The sequence below is a fragment of the Vigna unguiculata genome, chromosome 5, assembly GCF_004118075.2.
Source record: "Vigna unguiculata cultivar IT97K-499-35 chromosome 5, ASM411807v1, whole genome shotgun sequence".
NCBI classification, from domain to species: Eukaryota; Viridiplantae; Streptophyta; class Magnoliopsida; order Fabales; family Fabaceae; genus Vigna; species Vigna unguiculata.
Window position 1 is genome coordinate 4,642,216 of NC_040283.1, and position 21,116 is coordinate 4,663,331.

A 21,116-nucleotide genomic window follows, 5' to 3' on the forward strand; every position below is an offset into this window, starting at 1 on the left:
CCTTCTTCTAGTTGCATATGAGATTTTAATCTTTTATGAGTTGATGCTAATCAGTTATCATAATGATATGTCTTGATGTTTATATGTGTACATAAAACATCTTATGGAGTTATAAGTGTTTTTGTGTTTTTAAAGTTGTTTAAGCTGGATAACAGGTAAGGTGAACTAATTGCATTGTTTTTAAGTTATAAACATGTTACAATTACTAATTGCATTATTGTATTATGATTTACCTCTCCTTTTCCACCTTCCCACACACACTCCATTGGCTTCTGACATTGACACCAATGCATGAAAAGTGACATTGAGCTTCAAGAACTTCTTTCCATGGTGAGCATTCAAATTCTAAGAACATCGTCTATTTTTTTCCACCCTGATAAACATATTTTTGTTGTTGTTGATGTTCTTCAATGAATTGCATGTTGAGCAACAAAGGGGTCATGGTTGGACTTGGGGTTGGCTTTTGATGTTAACACCATTGCATGAAAAGTGACATTGAGTTTTAAGCACATTTTTCCATGGTGAGCACCCAAATTTTAGAACATCATATAGTTTTTTCCACCCTCAAAAACATTTTGTTGTTCTTCTCAATTGTTCTTCAATAATGCTAAACCAAGTGAACCGCATGCGGATTAATAAGGGGTTCATGGTTTGAATTGGGTTGGCTTCTGACGTTGACACCACCGCATGAAAAGTGACATTGAGCTTTAAGAACATCTTTCCATGGTGAACACTCAAATTTTGAGAACATCATTTAGAAGCATCTTTCAGTTGTTATCGACTGTTCTTCAGCAGTGCTAAACCAAGCGAATTGTATGCAGAGCAACAAGGGGTCGTGGTTTGATTTGGGGTTGACTTGACGCCTCAAACTTGGTATTAAAGGTTACTTCATATGAGATTGTGGGGAACTTTTTCCTACACCCCCACATTTTCTTCCTACACTTCCATCATTTTCAAAATTCTAATTATACTTGTGTTGTAATCATAGTTTTGAATCGTACATTCCGTAGGTATATCATATTGTAAAATCTGTAATGCAAATTTATATTATAGATTGTACAATTCATCGTGCAATTTTGCATTCCATACAATACAATTCTTAATGCAAATTTATATTTTAGATTTTATAGTGCAAATTTACCTTTTACTACCTTTTTTATTTCATATGGGTGAAATGAAATATTATTTTTCAACCTTGCATGTGATCATAGGTAGGGGCTTATAACGATATCTCATAAACGATAATGATTTAAAGGATTTTGTTGAAACGATAATTGGCATAATGTTCATGGCCATAGCCATCTTTCTTTCACTGCACAACAATATAAACTAAGGTGTTACATATAATAATTTATTTGATTGAAATATTTGTTTGTTATCATGTATAAAAGAAAACTTAAGGTAATGGATATATATTTTTAAAAATCATTTAATTATTTAATATATATATATAATTAATTAATTAAATTTCATATGAAAAAAGTGTTTTTCAAGAAGAACTTCATTGATAAATTCTTGAAAATATATATATCGATTAAAATACATTTAACCTTAAATATTATATCATGTTAACTTATAAGTATAAATAAAAAATACATCAAAATGTATTATACATAAAATAAAATATGGATAAATAATTATTTTTTCAAAAAAATGTATTTGAGTAGGAGGAGAAGGATCATTTTAGATGTCATATTCAATGAACGTTCTTCCTCCTTCCACTTTAATACTCATGTGAAGCTCTCCTTTCTCCATCTCCTCACCTACACTCAAATGACTTTTGACATTTGTTCTACCCATAAAAACTAGTTGATGTAGCAATATCAATCCACAACATTAATAAGTTGTTAAACAATTATTGAAAATTTGAAAGAGAAAGAAAATGATAACAAAAGCACACCACACTAGTGGTCTTGCCTAGGTAACACAAAGAAGATCAATGTAATGTAATGATTGTAATAAACAACAAAATAGTAACATAACTACTTTATGTACCACACTACTTATTTTATTTATTTTGTACTTGTTTTTAAAATATGGGTTATTTTTTTATGCGATTAGATTCAACTTAAACTTAATTTTGTACTTTAGAACAATGAAAAAAAAAGTTTCAAAAAACATTATATCCAAGTGAAATGAAATTAATAATAAAAATAAATTGAAAGTAATAATTATTGTTCTTACAATGTCTAAACATATTTTGTAAGTTCTCCTAAAAAGTTCTAGAACTCGAACTTCAAAAGGGTATTTGTCCTCAAACGTTATAAAAAGAAGGAAATGTACTTGCAAAAGATATTTTGATAACGAAGTAAGTATAATGTGTAAGAGAGAATAAATGTCAAAAAAATGCGTAATCGTGTGTGCTTTTTATATTAGGATTCATGGACTTTACATGGTTGGACTTTAGTTTGGTTGACCAAATTATATAATAATTGGATTAAGATAATTAATCTTAAATTTTCATGCTTTGAATGCTGATTATGTTGGTGTAGATTCAATACATGTCATCTTAAAAAATCAACATATATCCAAATAATCATGTGTCTTATGAGTATATATTGACAGTGAATAACACGATTGTAATTTTAAACAAATAATTAGTTATAGAAAAAGTATTATATATATATATATATCAATTTTAAAAAAATAATTATTTAAATAAATCTTCTAATTCTTTCTGAAAGAGATAAGAAGAAAAAAAAGAAAAAACTTATCCATCATATATATTTCAGTTTTCAAACATTCATGGGATATCGTACTTTTTACCCAAATAAAATAAAAACTTATATCAAATTCAATAGAAATGATTATTCAATAAAAATACTGGAGTAATTATTTATATATTATAAAACTAAAATGTTAGTTAACTAAAATAGTAAAAGAAATAAGAAAATATATAAAATAAATCCAGTATAATGATTAATAATTATAAATTATAGATATAGGAAAATAAACGGAGTAGTGACCACCACCCCCTCTTAACCCTAATAATACTGGAAGACATGACATTGTAGTGTTTTTGAGAGTAAATTTTCGTTTCAGATCCCAAACCGAACCTAAGATAAAAACACAGCACAAGAGTGAAGAAGAAGAAGAAGAAGAAAGGCTAATAACATAGCAGCACTGAAGTTCGTGCCGGCAAGCAGCCATGGATGCTATACGGAAGCAGCTCGATGTGTTGATGGGAGCCAACCGTAACGGCGATGTCCGTGAAGTCAATCGCAAGTACTACGATCGCGACGTTTGTCGTCTCTACCTCGTCGGTCTCTGCCCTCACGAACTCTTCCAGTTAACGGTAACTTCTTCTGTTTCGCCATTCGTTTTCGCATCCTAGGGCTTCGTTTTTTTTTTTTCATTCTGGATTTCGCTGTCTCCGTTTCAGAAAATGGATATGGGACCTTGCCCTAAGGTGCACTCTCTTCAGCTCCGGAAAGAGTATCCTTCTCGATCTCTAGGACTAGGGTATTGCAATCGAAGCACAAAACAATTTGGTTTAGGTTTTAGGTCTTTTCGATTTAAACTACCTCATTTTGTTGCATTCATTTTAAAATTGAAGTACGAGAAATAGATAAGAGTTTGCGATGACAGCGTCATTTAGATGCAGTGTCTTTCTTGTGTTTGTGGTACTGTTATTGCTTAACTGTTCTTAGATACGAGGAGGCAAAGGCGAAAGGCACTGATAATTATGATAGGGAATTGGAGGATGTGATAGACAAGCTTATTGGTGAGTGTGATAGGAAAATTGGCAGGGCTCTCAAGCGGCTCGAGGACGAGGATGCAAAGGCTGCCATTGCGATTTCGGTCTCCGAAGTTACTCAAGTGAGTGTTGATTGTTGTGTTAGGTTTCCCCTGTGGCGATTTGTGGTAAGTTATACTAATCTGTTTTGTGTTTGCAGACCCCTGAGGTGCTTGAGCTGTCTAAGGAAATTAAAGAGAAGTTAAAAGAAGCTGATCAATACGGTACTGTACTGTTGTTGTTACTGGTTGGACATGTTTGCTTTTAAATGAATGGGCGTTCCTGGGTCTTATTGTAGAGAAGTATGGATTGCCAGTGGGGGTATTTAACTGTAGAGAAGTATGGATTGCCAGGGGGGTAATTTGTTAATTGGATCTGTTACAGCTTCTTAGGTCATCTTTAGTCAGAACTTTTGTCCTGGCTTGCTAGTTGGGTGTATGCACTTGTGGAATTCCGTAATTGTTTGAGATGTTTTAGGAATTATGATAGGTAGTTAGGTACCTGGATAACTGATATATTAAAGTCGTTTAAATTCTTGTAGTATGAAGTCAGTTGATCATTGATTAGATTTAAACTAATTGATATCTTTTTACATGATTTTATTCTTAAGTCAAAATTGATGTGTTACTTAGTACCAAAGCTTCATTGGTGAGATTTGATAATTGTTTACATTCAAACACTTATTTATCATGGCATTTAACAATAGTACCAGTAAATACAGTAGAAAGAAGTTCAATTATTTAAGTATTTGAACACGTTTATTTTATAAATGGTTCACAATGTTAATCTTATGTTAAGAGAGTCACAGGTGATGCAAATGTTTTCAGTTTGAAGCATCTCTTAAACTGTGAAAAACTGGTCTTATTTTTTGTCTGCTTTGGTACTATAAAACATAATGTCATTTGATCCATTTTGCTGAACTTACTGACTGGGAAAGGTGTGATTGTTGAGGTTTGTGACTTATCTAATACATTCCGAATGTGCAGATCTTGAAGGCAAGACAGATCTCAAGATTCGAGCTTTAGAGGTCGTTGAGGAACTTAGAACTAAGAGAGCAGACAAGCAGGTCAGTGATATCCCTTGAACATGAATATCCATTTGTGATTGTTACTTTAGTAAGTCATGTTGTTAGACGATGAAGATAATTTTCTGATTTAAATTTTATGAGGAGTTACTAATAATTGCTCTGGCTTCCTATCAATGTTCGAACAGTCCATGCTTCTTTTAGATGCCTTTAACAAAGATAGGGCATCTTTACCTACACCTCTGCCAAATCCACCACCTTTGGCACCCCTTCCTGTAGTTGCTCCTGATCCTCGAACACAAGAGATGATAAATGAAAAGCTGAAGAAGGCTGAGGATCTTGGTAAGTCAGTGGAAGTCTTTATACAGCTCATTTGTTGTTGCTGTTGTTTATTTGCTTAATTTTGTAGACAGGTTGAAACTCAGGTAGACCTGTCTCTTCTAAATTTTGATTATATACTGTTTTGAATAGCATAGCACATTAGTAAAACCAACCAAAGCAGACTGTTGAAATTGTGTATAAAACCCAACTTAAATATCTCTGAAAAGCTTTCTATATTCATGTTTTCAAAATGCTGATGTATCCTTAGTGCATTAGATGGTTATTATGAACAAACAATCTAATAGATTTCTGGAGTAACAGATAGGAAAAGTAAGCACAAGCACCCTCTCCTAAGGAGTGATGGCTTAATTCGGTAGTTAAAGCTAACCACAAAATTTTCGAATGTTCTTTCTCATTAGACATTTTAACAACCCTTAAATTAGATCAGTTCATGTTATGTCTTAAGGAAATCACCACCCTCCATGTTTATAAAAAGGTCACATGCAATTCCGACTCCTCTTAAAATAATGCATATGATATGGAGGTTAAAATGATATCATTAAATACGATAACTAGTCCCCCTTTCTCCTGTATCAGAAATATAAACAATTAATGTTCTTATATTGCTGTAAAATCACCAGGATGATTTTTTTTTCTTTATAAAAGAATGGAACCAAGACTATTTAGGTGTAAAATTTCATGTCACATGAGAGCTTTACCATTGATATGGTCTGTTTACACACATACATATCCGTTTCCGAACTAATGTATTGTGACATTAGCCACTAAGAAGATTTGGTTTGCTTTTGTTTTAATATCACTATGATCAAGTAATTGACTTCTGCCTGGTAATCATGACTCATGATATCATTATTTTTTAATCTTGGTTTTGTATGTATTTAGCTTTAAAAAACAAATTTCATCCTCAAGATATGTTCTTTGCCTTCTGCTTACTAACGCCCAACATATGAACAAATCTTTTTTAGAAAGTCTCCTTCCTTTTTATCTAATGATGATATTTATTTTTTGAATGAACAGGTGAACAAGGAATGGTTGATGAGGCTCAAAAAGCATTGGAAGAGGCTGAAGCACTTAAGAAGGTCTTTCATATGTTTTATTTTATTGTTGATTTCTATACAACGTTACAGAAATACTTGTACTGTATTATTTGCATACTATTTCAAAATTTGCAACTACTGTGTAACCGGTTTGTACTGTATTTGTTTTCTGTCTCAGCTTCCTGCCAGGCAGGAGCCAGTGTTGGATTCATCAAAGTATACAGCAGCAGATGTCCGGATTGTGAGTAAATTTTCCATGATCTGGCAGATTTTATATGATTATATAATATATAATTACATCTACAATTTGGCATGCCTAGTTATTTTTTTCTTATCAACTTTTTTACTGAGAATTTATAGCTTATTTTTTGTTATAATATATACATACATACATAAGTGCATTAATTCTTATGCCTCTTTCACTTGTCATAACAATTCAGACCGATCAGAAGCTACGTGTATGTGACATTTGTGGAGCTTTTTTGAGTGTTTATGACAGGTAACGACTTATTTTGTCCCTCCCATCATCTTTTCTCTTTTTCCTTAATTTTTGCAAGGGATTTATGGTGTTAGAATTTGGGGTTTCAAGTGCTTCAGCTTTTGACCCGTTAGTAATACCTCCTTGTCACCAGCAGGCTCTTGTGCCAGTTTTACGAGGATAACTTTTGCAGCTAAAGAATGTGCGTCTTTTCTGTTTTTTGCTTGTAGATCATGATATTCTTACCTAGAAGTTTTTGGGGAAATAATGCCATACATGAATATGTTATTCTCTTGATGCTCTGGTGTATTTTGCTTGAACAGTTTGATTTCTATTATTATTTACAGCGATCGCCGATTAGCTGATCATTTTGGAGGAAAACTTCATTTAGGGTATATGCAGATTCGTGAGAAGTTAGCAGAACTTCAAGTAAGACAGACATCTTTAATGCATTTCTGATTTTGTGTTTAGGGTTCTTTAAATATATTATTATTTTTAATTTTCAAAGCAGGTTCATGAAATTTATTATTATTTTTATATGGAGAGAAATGTTAAGATCCAGTTTGGTTGCAAGTTGCAACGTTATTCCTAAAGCCGTAGTAATTTCATCTCTTTTGGAGTTGTTTGAAGAAAAAGGGTATGAGAATAATGTGGTAACTGCTAAATGTATTTAATTAATCCATGATCTAAATCCATCATGTTTGTTTGGTTGGTGTCTATAGAGATTCTAATATAGTTTCTAATGTGAAAAGTTTTCTTTTTTCCTTTCTGCATCTTGTTGGTCTCTATTTGGTATGGAAGCGTGCAAACTTGTGAACTGATATGCAAATTGTATATTTATAATTTTAATGCTTGTTCAGTCATTGTGCATAACCTGTTGTCTTTCTTAAAGAGATATTTTTACTTACATTAAATCTATCAATCAAACCGTGGCTTATACATGGCATCTCTCATCAATTGTCTTCTTGGATCATGTGCATTTTATATCTTGACATTTAATTTAATATATTTTTATTTGCTGATACACATACTAAGTTTGTCACTCGTGCACCTAGTTTTGGTCCCCAACACTATTAGATGTCAAAAAAGTTTGTCACTTTGTCAATGTTGTTTAATACTGAAGAGATTCTTCTTTTCTGCAATTGTTAAGTCGAAATGCTATTTGTGATTATTTCAAAGTGTTTTGACCATTTCTAGGAGAAAGGAAGATTGAAAGGGTGAGGATAACTTTGTGCGACCGGGGTTTGTGTTTTTGGGAACGTCTAGTTTATTTGTCGATTTTGAATGTTCAATATAGATGGACTTTTATTTTAATTGGGTAGAGGAATGTTCTCAGACTATGTTATTTTCTGGCTCAGGAAGAAAGGAACAAAAGCCGAAAGACTGATCGGCATGAGGACAGGAGGTAAATTTCATTGCTTAATGATGGGCATTTAAATAAATTTTATATTTAGTTAAAACTCATATGCATTTATTTGGCATAGGTCAAAAGAACGGAGCAGGGATCGAGACAGGGAGTCAAGCAGGGACCGTGAACGTGGTGATAGTCGTGAACGAGGGCGAGACCATGATCGTAGGAGTAGAGACCGGGACAGGCATTATGATAGAGATCGTGGATATGAGCGAGACCGTGACAGAGACTCTGACCGCACTCGCTCCTATGAATCAAGAAGTCGTAGGAGGTCACGCTCTAGATCTCGAGAGCGATCTAGAGATTATGATCGACATAGGTACAGGCTCCTTGACTATAATTGTCTTTTTTACATAACATTCTGTCTGTTTAACTGTACGAAGCAGCTGCTTTGGATCCCATATGGGCCCTTGATCTAAAGGTCAAGTAGGCTTTGTAGATTTCTGTTGAAAGATAGTCTTTAACTTCCTCTGTTTGTTTATTTTTCTTTTTCTTCCATTATTTTATGAGTTTAGTTCCTGGTTATACTTTAGAGAGAGAAGTGGGGATTGTACATCCATGGGCCTGTGCATGTGCATGTAACTAATGAATTTAAAAGCATAATTTTATTTTAATTGGTATCTGTACCTAACCCTTGTATTTTCTTTTTCAGGCGTCATGATCGATATTAGCAATTGGTATGAATCTTATGGATATGAGAAAATGTTTAGTTTAGGTGGGTGTTGAACCTCATGTTGGACAAATAATTTTGCGATTTCTTGTGTTGAACTGTTTCTTCGATGATGGATGTAGCTTGAGCTTAGGTGTAGCCTAATATGGTCTTGTGTTGCTTTGCAGATGTTAATCCAATTTGTAATCTCCCTTACTTTGGAGCAGTTCTTGCTATTGTGCTTAAAAATAGTAGTTTGATTCGAGTTACTATTTTCAGTCGTCGTGCACAGAAAAACTCACACACTAGTGTTTTAAGTTAGTTGAGAATTTGATTTAACCAAACAATTATGGTTTTCCTGTTTCTGAGGCGGTAAGGAGTTAATTTGTTAACACTTTTTTTGAGCGCTTCTTTTCTATACTGAATTATATTTGTAATCCTTTATCGTATATCTTATTTTCGGTTTAGTTATTTTGTTTAGAAATTGTCGCAGTAGCATTAAATGTCGAAACAAAAGTTTGTGTTGTTATCTTTTGATAGTTGAATTTTTTTTTTCCGATTGTTTAAAACCACTGGAAATCATTTTTTCTTTTCTTTTTTGTTCATTATTTTATGTTCACAGCCACCCGATAAACCTCTTTGTCAAATTCCTCTCTGTTGAGCATTCCTTTAGCATAATAGACAAGGTTTCTAGCGTTCTTTGTCATGACTATGTCCTTCAAAACATACAGGAGCAAGTGCGCGAACCCAAAATCCTCTGTGTGCAAATCTCACTCGTTTCGTTCTTTCATTCAATGATTTCAAATTGACAACGCTTAAAGAATTTGTCGAATTTCGGTTGGGAGACTGGCGGGGAGAGTGGTTTCCTAGGGTTTCATCATAAGTGAAAAATGAAAAAAGGAAGAAAAGATGTAATGTTGATAATATAATAATTGAGAAGTTTTAAACGTAAAAAATGACAATTGGAACTTTTAATGTTGATGGATGTGATGGAAATAACTCATTGAATTATGTTGAAATTATAAAGGAATAAACTTATTTAAAAGGATAAGAAAAACAATCTAAGTAGAGTGAAAATGAAACTTAACAAATTGTATGGACTTAACAATGTTTTAAATCATTGAAAGAAAGTGTAACTAGTATTCTTCCATGAACTTTTCGCTTTCTTTTCCGGAGGATAAAATTGGAACCACAAAAGTCTCGAGAAGGGCATGGAAAGCTAAAAGTTGTGTTAACAAATTAAATAGTTAGATTTACCGGTTGTCGAACATGAAACGAGCTTTCTGCTGGAAAATGATGGTGCATAATTTTGTTTTGATCTGTATCGGATTAAGTTCATCTTAGTAGAATGAATCTGCTTTTCAGCTTCGTAGGAACATGTCTCTTAAAATTTTGAAGAGAAAAAGAAAAACCACTCAACTTTAAAAATAAATCCAATCAGAAAAAAAAAAATTACATTTTGTTTTTCTTCTTTTAAGATTGTGTAAGAAAGATATAACTATTTGAACTTGATAAAAATACAATTCATTGGTTAATTTTGATAAGCAAAATCGACACGTATTTCATAATTTACAACTTCGGTTAATTCTTTGTTTAGAATCAGAAAAAATCAAAAACCTTAACAGACTATCAAATCCGGTTCAAACTTAACTAGACTGTTTTCGAACCAAATTGCTGTTGAACATCGGATGATGGATAAACAGTGAATCAGTACAGTGTTTAGCAAAACCAGAAGTAGCAGCATTTGCATTTGCATTTGGAGCAATCCATTAGCGAAAGAACAAACAGAGTTAATTAACTTGTCGGTTGATTGAATCAATTGTTCGCAGAATTATGATACAAAAATGCAGAAAGATTCGACAGGGGATTAAATACAAGGAAGAAAGCAGAAAGAAAAGCAATTGCAGAAGCCCAAATAAAATCAGATTTGCCTGGAAGCAGCGTCGGCGACAAAGGGCAAATACGGCGTGCGTCCCAAGACACAGGAAGCGACGCCGTAGAGGAAGCAGAGAATGCTGAAGACGAAAATGGCGTTGCTGGACCAAACCATGAGAGGGCCTCGACCAGGGGAGAAGATTCGCGCGATGAGGTGAGGAATAACGAGGAGAACGTCGAGGGTGACGGCTTGCATGGCGTTGAACCTGACGTAGCGGGGGAAGGTAGGGTTTCGCACGACGCCGAGGTAGAGGGCGAAGAAAGCGACGAAGGAGGCGTAGGGGACGGATCTGTAGAAGGCGAGGAAGGGGACGATGGGATCGAAGAGGACGGCGAGCTTAGGGTACTGCGCCAGGAGGTAACGGCCGTACTGGAGGGAGTTGAAGAACGGGAGGGTGTAGGCGGCGATGGAGATGAGGCGCTCCGTCGGCGGCGGAGAAGAGGTGTTCGACAAGCGCGCCCCGACGGCGCCGTTTTTGGGTTTGAGTTTGAGAGGGAGAAAGGGTTTGTGTCTGGGAAGTGAGGGTTTTAGGGTTGGAGTGGGAAGGAAGCAGCTTGGGCGGAGGAGCGGAAGAGTGGCCATTGTTCAGACAGAAACGCCGCCACCACTCTCTCTTCTACTACTCTTCCCTTTATTCGGCCTTTTTTTTTTCATCTCTCAATCTACTTCATTTTTTTCATCGATTGGGCTTCCCTGGCCCAATAAAATGCCTATTACTAACTGCACCCCACACCAATATAATAACACTAAATTACCCCTTATCATTGCCTCTGTCGCAGAGAAAGAAGAGAGGAAGAATGTTAACAAAGAGAAAAAAACTTGTTCCAAAAAACTTGCGAAAACGTTCTTTCCAAAATGTATTTCATGTGTTTCTCGAAAAGCTTTTTTCCATAAGTTTCCTCAGAAGGTTTATTCCAAAAATCTTATTCTAAACTATGTTTCATGCATTTTACAAATGTTTCCAATTTCTAACTAAAGGAATCAGAAATGAAGACCAGAGAAAAACTTGATCTGATTAAAGCAGTGATCATTAGAGACTAAACTTACATTTATAACTAATTGTTACTAAAAAAATTCCAAGAAAACTGGTAAAATAGAGCAATTATTACTCCAGAAAAAGTGAAGTGCTGAAAAGGGAGAAGCTAGAAGCTAGTAAGTATCCCCTTGCTCCTCTTCCGAGCCATCAAGTTCTTTCTAAATCGCAAGGAATGGAAATTCTTTGTTACTGGAAACATTTCTTCCAGGGGGAAGTTCTAGCTTCTGCCAATCCAAAAAAGAAAATGAAACATCAGATAGATTCAAATTAATCTCACATGGTTAAACGATTGAATAATTTTTTTTTTATTGAATGTCTTACTCACAAATTTCAGTGTTAATGATATAAACATGGAATTTCATATCAATAAAAAATGTTACATCCAAGATTGTGTTGGTAACTAGTAGATAGATAAAGTGAAACAGTCATAGATAGAGAAAGACCTTGGAGCTTGCAAATAATTCTTTCTTTAACTCTGCAAGATCATCATGGACAGAAGAGTTCTCCAGCAGTGCGAACTGTGAAAAGTGTAAGAGAGGAAATAATTCAACCAGAAACATAGTTTTCCTTAGAAATGTTGCACAAAACCGTGAAAGAAAATTGTTGTAGAAATAGGTATATTATTATAAGATCAATGAAAAACCATTATTAGTATTATCATTATTACCTTCCCCTCAAGATTGTCAGTGAACAACTGATTCAATGCATCTGCCTGAGCTTCCATGGTTAATACTGGAAAAATGTAACTTTTGCTTGAAATAAATAGTACAAGAACTGTATATGCTATGTAAATGGAAGTCATTTCTTCAATATGATGCATTCAAAAGGGTTTAACTAATAAGAAAACTAACCCTTTTCTTCCATGTTATCAAAAGCTGCAAGGGCACTGCTTGTGCTGATATTGCCCACCATCTCACTGACTACGGTTAAAGTCCTAAGGAAAAGAAAAAGAATTAGAAGAATAAAGGTGATAGACAAACTTTGCAGACTTTTAAATAATGAAAAAAGATGAGCCAAACACAAACTTTGCAGACTGAGCTCTTGCTTTAAGAGTATCTTTCTTTGACTTTGCTTCCTGAATTTTGCTTTCCAAAAGCTGTTGAAAAACAAAAAACACAAATTTCTTCAACAAAATAACCAAAACTGCTAATTGATTGTAGAAAAGCTCAACATTATCAATGACATGTAATAATAGTCCGACAAACTTGTTTCTTTGTTCAAAAGAGCATTAACTTTATGGCAGCAAGAAGTTATCGTAAAATATGGCAACTAACCCGTGTTTTGGACAGAAGATCATCAGCAACTTTCTTTTGCTGATCAAGCTGAGTCTTTAAAGAAGTTGCATTGTCCTGTAAATATCACATGATGCAAATGGCAGAAATCAACTTCAATATACCTACACAACTCAATTTCAATTCATAATGGCTAATGACACAGACACAAAATAAATGAGTTTGCACACACAGCACAAAGCAAAGGGCAGAAATCAATATCACACTCCCACCTACCCAATATAACTTTTCTCAATTCACAATGACCAACAAGTCCTGAACAGACACACAATACACAATGCAAAAGCCAGAAATCAATGTCCAAAGCCCTTTCCTTTTCATCTAGTTACAATAATTCATAAATAATGTGGTAAAAGTGAACAAATATCACAAGTCAAGATTTACACTTGATGCATATTATTCACATTTATGATGAATAAACGCAACTGCAACAAAGCTTTTAGATATGTCATACGGCATACGACTTCCTTCTCTTAAGTGCCTCAGAGGCAAGATCCTCATCTCCTTTCCGAAGTGCAAGTTGTGCCTTTCCATACCTATTATTATTAGTAAGGAAAGAGAATGAGAATAAAGACCAAACAATGAATGATGAGTGCAACATAAAAATATAGAAGTTCTTTAAACCAAAGAAAATTATGAAAAATGAATACCATTTATCAGAAGCGTTTTGGACAGATTGGTACTTGCTTTCTAACTGTTTTTGAGATGCGAGAACCTGAAGAAAATAAAATACACATGTTTATTGAAAGCATTCAGCTCACTAAACCTGACCCTTAAACAATAGTAGTGCTCCCTTTTTCAAATTGAGTAAAAGTAAAATCCAAAACCCGAAGTGAAATAAAAAAATTAACCACCCAGGGACACAAAATATAAATGTAAACAAAAAGTCATTACATACTTGTGCTGTAGCTTGGCGAACCTTTATCAAATCACTGTTCATATCCAGCACAGCTTGTTCTAATATCTTCTTGGGATCTTCAAAGAAGCTTATAATGATATTAACATAAGACTGCATTAATTCAACCTCATCAGCATTCAAAAACAGTAGCGAATACAAAAAGATCAATTCATATGTTGCTATCTATACTTTATCTATACACAGACAAAAATCTGATATGTATAACCCAATGTTACCTTGATAACTCTAGCAAACCTGCTGTAAAGATTCATTTGAGTTCCAAGGGCACCGCCACCATGACAATTACGTTTCAAGCTATGAGGGTATGATGCCCTCATACCAGGAACTTCCGGTGCTCCAGCTGCAATACAACCCCATCAAGTTTCCGTTGTAAAAAACATTTCTTTCTTCCTATATGCATCATACTTTTACATTCACTACTATCATATTTTTCCTTATACATTTTCTTAAACGGGTGAAATAAAATTTTTGCAGATCAAAAACACTCTAACACATGCAAACTACTTCCTTTTAAACTTTTACGCCAGCTTTTGGTGAATCAAAGAATCAAATAAGAAAACGTATCTTCCCACGTATTATATGAGAACAAAAATATAGCGTGTGATCATACATGGGTTAGAACAAAGGTAGAGACTTACAGCGGTAACTGAGAAACGATGATTTGAAGGGTGGAAGAGTGGAGGATTTTGTCGAAACGAAACCCGCAACCGTGATTGGCGTTGTCTTCATAACCATAGCCATTTTCCTTTGGTCTATGTTCTGCACCAACCACAATCTTGTTAGAGAAGCCTCTAGTGTTTATACCCTTCACACCGGGTGGTTTTTCTTTTATAAAACATATTTTGTCGAGAGAAATAATATATATTGTATTTATGAAGATAATAATAAACTTACATTTTGGTAATATAGAATAAATGAAATTATTAACAAGCAATATCTTTGCAATAGTAATAGTAATACATTATAATAATAATAATATCTATATTTATATATAAAGATTTATATATATATATATATATATATATATATATATATATAATTAAAATCATTATTTTACATGTTTACTTTTTAAGTAATCATTTTATTAGATTTAACTGTTTTTTTAAATTAATTATTTTTATACTAAAATAAATATTTTTAATAACAAAATTATTTATATAATAAATTAAAAATACTTTTATTAAATTTAAAAAATCATTTATATTTAATTTTAAAATTAAAAACTTTGAATACACATACACATGTCCACTGTGTTTTTCATTGGTTAGTAGTAATATACGCATACACATATCGACTGCAATACACAAATAATATATAAATATACTTATTATATAAAATTGTAGTAAAAATAATGATATTAAATAAAACTATAATAGTTATTGAAATTAAATATATATATATATATATATATATATATATATATATATATATATTATAAAATTGTAATAAAAATATTGAAACTGAATAAAATTGTAGAAGTTATTGAAATTAAAGATTTATATATTATATTATATAAAGTTGTAATAAAAACACTTAATTATATTTTTAATATTGAAATATATAATAACATATAAAATAAAATTACAAAAACTTAAAAGTTAAAAAAAATCTGTTGAAGGTGTTAAAATAAATTAACACTTCTTCACCACATTTAACACATCAACTCTCTTTCATCTTTATCTTTATTTTATTATCAATTTAGGTGATTTAACACTAAAATTGTCAATATGTCATAAGTTAACAACACGAAATAAATCATATTAAAGTAACAATATTTTAATAAAAATAAGTATTATGATCAAGTGACACAATTTTAATTTGATTATGGTAAAATCATACCACATGTACATGCCTTATTCTTGTTATAGTCATGAGACATTAATCGATTTATTTCAAATTATAAATCACCATAACAAATACACACATAAAAATACAACATAATAACCCTTAATTTCGTATTTAATCTTTATGCTAATTTTGTCACTATGCTATAAGACCAGCAAACATTTTAAAAAAAATTCACTAATTTCATATTAACTAAATATTTAATAAATAAAGGATTGCAATTTATAAACTAAAAGGAATTGTAAATACTGTGAATAATGTACAAACTTAAAGACAATGGTATGTCTAAAATAATAACATTCAACACGAACAATATTATTAATTAAGGAAAAAAGTAAAAATGAAAAATTGAATAAAAATTAAAATAAATACACATTATATGAATGTCAAAAAAATTAGTATTCGCGGATATTTGTAAATAAAATCCGTCATAGATAGTAAATGAATATTGTAAATGGATACTTGTAGACTATGAGTAAGGGTGTTTCTATACTCATGTTAATGAGACAAATACAAATATTATAGTATCCATATTCGTAAATACCTGTATCTGTTATACTCTAAGTTAACTTGAAAAAAAAAACATGATTAAAACATTATCACATTGATTTTGAATTATTTATTTATTATCATTTAATTTTAAAATAAATTATCATTCAACATTATTTAAATAAGTTATTTATACTTTATTTAAAATTTACGAACATTATATATTATATTTTTATTTAAATTTATGATTAAAATATGTTATAAAATATTAATTTTTTATTTTAAAAATACCCATAAATATTTTATATTTATAAATATTAAAAAAAATGCGGATCATAATAAATATTCACAAAAGTATAAATACAAATATAGAACATATATTTATCTATCAGATAAATCGAAAAAAAAGTAATATCCATATCCGTACCATTTAACTCCGTGACACATTACAGTACAGTAATAGTACAGTAATTAAAAGAACAACAAAAGTTTGAGAAGTAAAAAAACATTATTAAAAAGCAGCATTATCATATTTAAAGCACAGTGTGTTGTTTGTTTCTGGTTGTGGATATAGGGCACGTAAGAGGGAGAGAGAGTGAGAGTGACAGTGAAAGGTTAAAGAAGACCAGTGAGTGTGCGCCGTGTGTCACTGTTCACCCTTAACTCTTTGCTTCTCTTCCTTTCATCTCTCTCACCTCTCTGCACCACCACTGTTTCACTTTCATTCTTTCCACAACATGGCATCCTCGTTGCCACCTGCCACCAAAGCCGCCACCAATTTCCCTCTCACACACTCTTTTCGCCTCTCTCCTAAACCGAACAACCTACGTTTTCCTCCCACCAAGGTTCTTATTTCTGTCTCCCCCTAACTTAATTTAGGTCTCAACAATTGAAAAGACTCTATCTTTTTCTTACAATGTTTCAAATCAGACACTAAAGTGTCTCTTCCATGTTGCGAAAAGGGCAAACGCAGGACTTATATTTTCTGTTTTGTTGTTTCAGTTTTGGGACTACTCATTTATCTGTCTGATTTTGTGTGCAGCCTGGACATTCGGTGTCCTTCACAAGGTTTAAGGCGCAATTAAATGAGGTAATTGATCTTTTCTCTACTGAATTACTATGTAGTGTATCTGTCTATATGTGTTTGATCTGAAAATATGATTTCTGTGAAGAGGGCAGCTTAGATGGAAAATTGTTAATTTGTTGAAGAGGGTAACTGAGATGGAATGGGAAATTGTGTATTTACAATGATTGATCAGAAAATTGTGGGATTGGGATTGTCATTTACTGTTGTTTGAATAAGCTTCTTGGTGTTGTTTATAGAATAGAGAATGAAGAGGTAAAATGATAAAAGCAACTTGTGCACTGAATTTTTATAGAAGTTTTCTAATTTAATTTCTTCACTAAAGTTCAGATGCATTAACTGAGTTAAGTATATGAGAGATACTTAGTTTGTTTTAACTTCTGAGAAATTCTTCCAAATACGTATACATTCTGTTAAAATCTACTCATGTGACATAAATGTTGGTCTCATGTTTTTGGCTTCATCAAGGTTGCACTTGACAGTTCCTCCAATGCTACTCCTATCAAAGCCAAATCAAATGAGGAACCACCTGCAAAGCCTTCAACTGAACCACCTTCAGTCTTGGCAACTCAAGAATCGGTTTCTCAGTTTATTACTCAAGTTGCCAGTCTTGTCAAGTAAGCAGATAATTCAGTCTTGCTTCCTTCTATTAGTAATAGCTGTTATATAAGCTTTTCACTGCATGTTTAAAGTGGTGCAATCAGCTTCGGAAACCTTATTGTCCAATTTTCTTCTGCAGGCTTGTTGATTCAAGGGACATTGTGGAGTTGAAGATGAAGCAGTATGACATTGAACTAACAATCAGGAAAAAGGAGGCTATGCCTGAACTGCAACCTGCTCCTCAACCTGCGGTGGTGTACTCATCCCTTCCACCGCCAGCGTCACCGCCACCTTTTGCACCAACATCTACTCCAGGAACTGCTACACCAACTTCTCCCCCTGCGCCCAAGTCAACCAAATCATCTCTTCCACCTCTTAAATCACCTATGGCAGGGACATTCTACCGAAGTCCTGCACCTGCTGAACCTCCCTTTGTGAAGGTAATTCTATTCTATCTATTGCATAATTTAATATTTGCATATCATGCTTTTTTGCACCCTGATGCAAGGTGTTCCTTCTTTAGGTTGGAGACAAAGTCAAGAAGGGGCAAGTTATATGCATCATCGAGGCAATGAAGTTAATGAATGAAATAGAGGTAAGTTCTAATGTTTTAGATTTTCTTTTGCAACTGTTAATTAAATTAGTGAATTCTGCATCACTTATTTGTCATGCACCTATGATTTCTATTTGCTTTGTAAAAATGTTGAATTTGAATCTCTGGAGTTTAGAACTTGTACCACAGAATGGGGATAGGTTTATTTGCATTTTCCTTTTTTGTTATGTAAGGATTATATTAACACTTATTTGCATACTAGAAAACATTAATTAGTACAATCAACAAAAATATATGATCCCCTTTTTGCAAAATGAATCTTCATCACTTGTCAATTAATGATTAGTAATGGATGAAACAGCGGAATGTAAAAATAAAGATTATCAGCACATATGCAATTTATTTTTACCTCTTTATGAAGTAAATTGAGCCAATGGAAATTGAAAAAAGTGTTCAAATGTGTTGCAGAATGGTGATTTGGTCATGATTTTGGATTGCCCTTTCCCCTATCTCTCTTCAAGCCTGTCAATGAATATAACTTTTCAAATATTTTTCTGTAATTTTACTGGGGAAGTTATAGAATGAACTGTATTACACTGGTAGGAAAATGTATGGATGGACTATTTGAGGCAGTCAACCTGGTGGGAGATGTTTGGATAGAAGATTTTATTATGTGAATAAGTTTTGTTCTTTTAATTATGGATTATGTATCTTGTGATTTGTAATAAGATTCAATTCACATTTTGTAATGTAGGTCTTCTAGCTCATATTTTGAATCTCACTTTGATAACCTAGCTTTTAGTCTATCTATATCGGTTTACCTTCCACTTCTGCTTCAGTGATTTCAGACCTCACTATATGACAGATAAGGATCTTCTATTTTCTTTGGATGTCACGGTGCCATTATCTTCCCAATTGGTGAAGACGGAGGCCTAATACCTCCAATTGTCGGCTTGTGGCCTCATTGACTTTGATTATCAGTTTTGGCCATAATACCTTCTTCTCCACAGCGAATTGATTACGATTTCTACATTTTGATCAAACTCTATGCAACACCACTTTCCACATTTGTGATGTCCTTCTCATTGTTGACCTCAGTGGTTGTGTTTTTCCCTTCAATCCCTGTAATGACCTTTGACTGCTCTCCAGTTTCTGGCCTTTTTGTCCCAATCCTTGTCTCTGATCGTTTCAGTCTCATTTTAAAACATTGATGTCTCTCCCAGACAGCATTCAAATGAGCTAATGCTGTGGTTTATCTAATCTCTGACAGGTACTGTATTTAGTTAGGAGTTAATTAGCTTAGTTGGACAGGCTGAGATAGTAGAAGAAATAAAGCATATTGTGTATAAATAAAGAGGGGAGGTTGAAAACTCGGATATCAAGGGAAATCATTCACTTGTATCTTCTACCCTAGCCAAGGATGCTATTACACATGGGCACAACAATTGGGATTTAGGGTTCATCAATAAAAGAATTTCTTTTAGATTCTGAACTTTCTGCTGGTTGTGGCAATGAAGTTTAACCAAGCAGAATAATAAAAAGGAAAAAATCCTACTAGTAATTTATTCTTAGTTCACACTCAAGGAGAAAACAGCTTGTGAAATCAATCGGCACATTACATTCAGTACTTTAATTCGAAAGAGCTACTCTTTACTCTCTCTTTTTTTTTGTCTAGATGCAACATTGAAGTGCCAAAACATATTGAATTATTGAAGGATGTGTTATGGTAGACACTTCCACAGAACAAACTTTACATTAAACATAATTGTGTACTATAGGATTCAATTTGATGATTTGAGGTTTGTAACTGTGATACATATCAAAAGTCAATGAGAAATGTCTGGTTTGTATAATTTTCTGTTGTCTTGATGGTCCTGTGGTTTTTCTCTTCTATCTTTTTACTTAAAAAATTGTGTACTTTACAGGCTGATCAGTCAGGAACCATAGTTGAAATCGTTGCAGAAGATGCAAAGCCTGTAAGCGTTGACACTGTGAGTATATTCTAGAACCTCCTGGTTAATAACTCATCCATTAAAATTTACATGCTCAGTGTTATTTAGGTTTGATTTGTTTTGTTTCCTTGCAGCCTCTATTTGTGATTGAACCATAGAGCTCAGAGTGTTGTAGATGAAAATCTTCAGTTTGGTAGTTGAAGTGAGAGGCTCATGAATCCCCCTAAAGATAGAGGAAGTGTAGGAAGATTTTGTTCTAAATTGGAATGACACAGTTGAGAAGAAGAATTCTAGTTTACAATGGATTTATTCCTTATTTTTCTTCTACATGCTTGCACTATGTTCTAGTGATTTTTTCTTTCTTTCAACTTTTAAGGTAAGTTAATGTGTATGATATTCATCTCAAGTTGTCTTCCTTTTCTTTTTTATATATGGCAGGGTGGGGAACGTTTCATCCATGGTGGTATTTTTTGTTTGAATAAATGTCTCTATGATTACTTCTAAAACAGGAAGATTAAAATGTAAAATGAAGTAAATTTTTTCTATAAACTAAATCGATTTCAATATCTATGTATTTAATTTTTACAGAAGTTCTTTTATATAACTTTTCTGAAAATTGATATATATTATATGATAGCTTTCAACTTATGATAAAAGCTCAATTTATTTTATCTTATTCTTTTAGAAATATTTATGAAAAATTTATTTAAAGATCAACTACAATTATGTTGAG

General features: G+C 32.9%; 4 protein-coding genes across 5 annotated transcripts; 2 read left to right on the forward strand and 2 right to left on the reverse strand.

The window, feature by feature from the left end:
• Positions 1 to 2,972: 2,972 nt before the first annotated feature.
• LOC114185508 (putative RNA-binding protein Luc7-like 2) lies at positions 2,973 to 9,069 on the forward strand. Of its 2 annotated transcripts, XM_028073264.1 has the most exons (14): positions 2,973 to 3,295; positions 3,383 to 3,435; positions 3,651 to 3,819; positions 3,897 to 3,960; positions 4,723 to 4,802; positions 4,949 to 5,102; positions 6,120 to 6,181; positions 6,318 to 6,380; positions 6,580 to 6,638; positions 6,965 to 7,046; positions 7,976 to 8,022; positions 8,102 to 8,347; positions 8,681 to 8,743; positions 8,866 to 9,069. In XM_028073264.1, the coding sequence occupies exons 1-13, from the start codon at positions 3,149 to 3,151 to the stop codon at positions 8,697 to 8,699; spliced, it is 1,245 nt and encodes a 414-aa protein (XP_027929065.1). In that variant the 5' UTR covers positions 2,973 to 3,148; the 3' UTR covers positions 8,700 to 8,743; positions 8,866 to 9,069. The 2 variants fall into 2 exon arrangements, with proteins under 2 accessions (XP_027929065.1, XP_027929064.1); XM_028073263.1 differs by having other exon boundaries at positions 2,974 to 3,295; positions 8,681 to 9,069.
• A 1,377-nt stretch (positions 9,070 to 10,446) lies between these two features.
• On the reverse strand, positions 10,447 to 11,245 carry LOC114183644 (protein TIC 20-II, chloroplastic). Its single transcript, XM_028070727.1, has one exon. It carries the CDS (start codon positions 11,193 to 11,195, stop codon positions 10,599 to 10,601), a length of 597 nt encoding a protein of 198 aa, XP_027926528.1. The 5' UTR covers positions 11,196 to 11,245; the 3' UTR covers positions 10,447 to 10,598.
• A 102-nt stretch (positions 11,246 to 11,347) lies between these two features.
• On the reverse strand, positions 11,348 to 14,642 carry LOC114183643 (membrane-associated 30 kDa protein, chloroplastic). The gene is made up of 11 exons (XM_028070726.1): positions 14,499 to 14,642; positions 14,076 to 14,200; positions 13,840 to 13,950; positions 13,592 to 13,656; positions 13,396 to 13,477; positions 12,924 to 12,998; positions 12,675 to 12,745; positions 12,501 to 12,583; positions 12,317 to 12,381; positions 12,093 to 12,167; positions 11,348 to 11,873 (listed from the first exon to the last, which is right to left on the reverse strand). The coding sequence occupies exons 1-11, from the start codon at positions 14,599 to 14,601 to the stop codon at positions 11,808 to 11,810; spliced, it is 921 nt and encodes a 306-aa protein (XP_027926527.1). The 5' UTR covers positions 14,602 to 14,642; the 3' UTR covers positions 11,348 to 11,807.
• Positions 14,643 to 16,750: 2,108 nt separating this feature from the next.
• LOC114185296 (biotin carboxyl carrier protein of acetyl-CoA carboxylase, chloroplastic) lies at positions 16,751 to 20,849 on the forward strand. The gene is made up of 7 exons (XM_028072951.1): positions 16,751 to 17,039; positions 17,237 to 17,284; positions 17,747 to 17,895; positions 18,018 to 18,318; positions 18,402 to 18,473; positions 20,357 to 20,422; positions 20,518 to 20,849. Exons 1-7 carry the CDS (start codon positions 16,932 to 16,934, stop codon positions 20,539 to 20,541), a joined length of 768 nt encoding a protein of 255 aa, XP_027928752.1. The 5' UTR covers positions 16,751 to 16,931; the 3' UTR covers positions 20,542 to 20,849.
• The last annotated feature ends 267 nt before the right edge of the window (positions 20,850 to 21,116 follow it).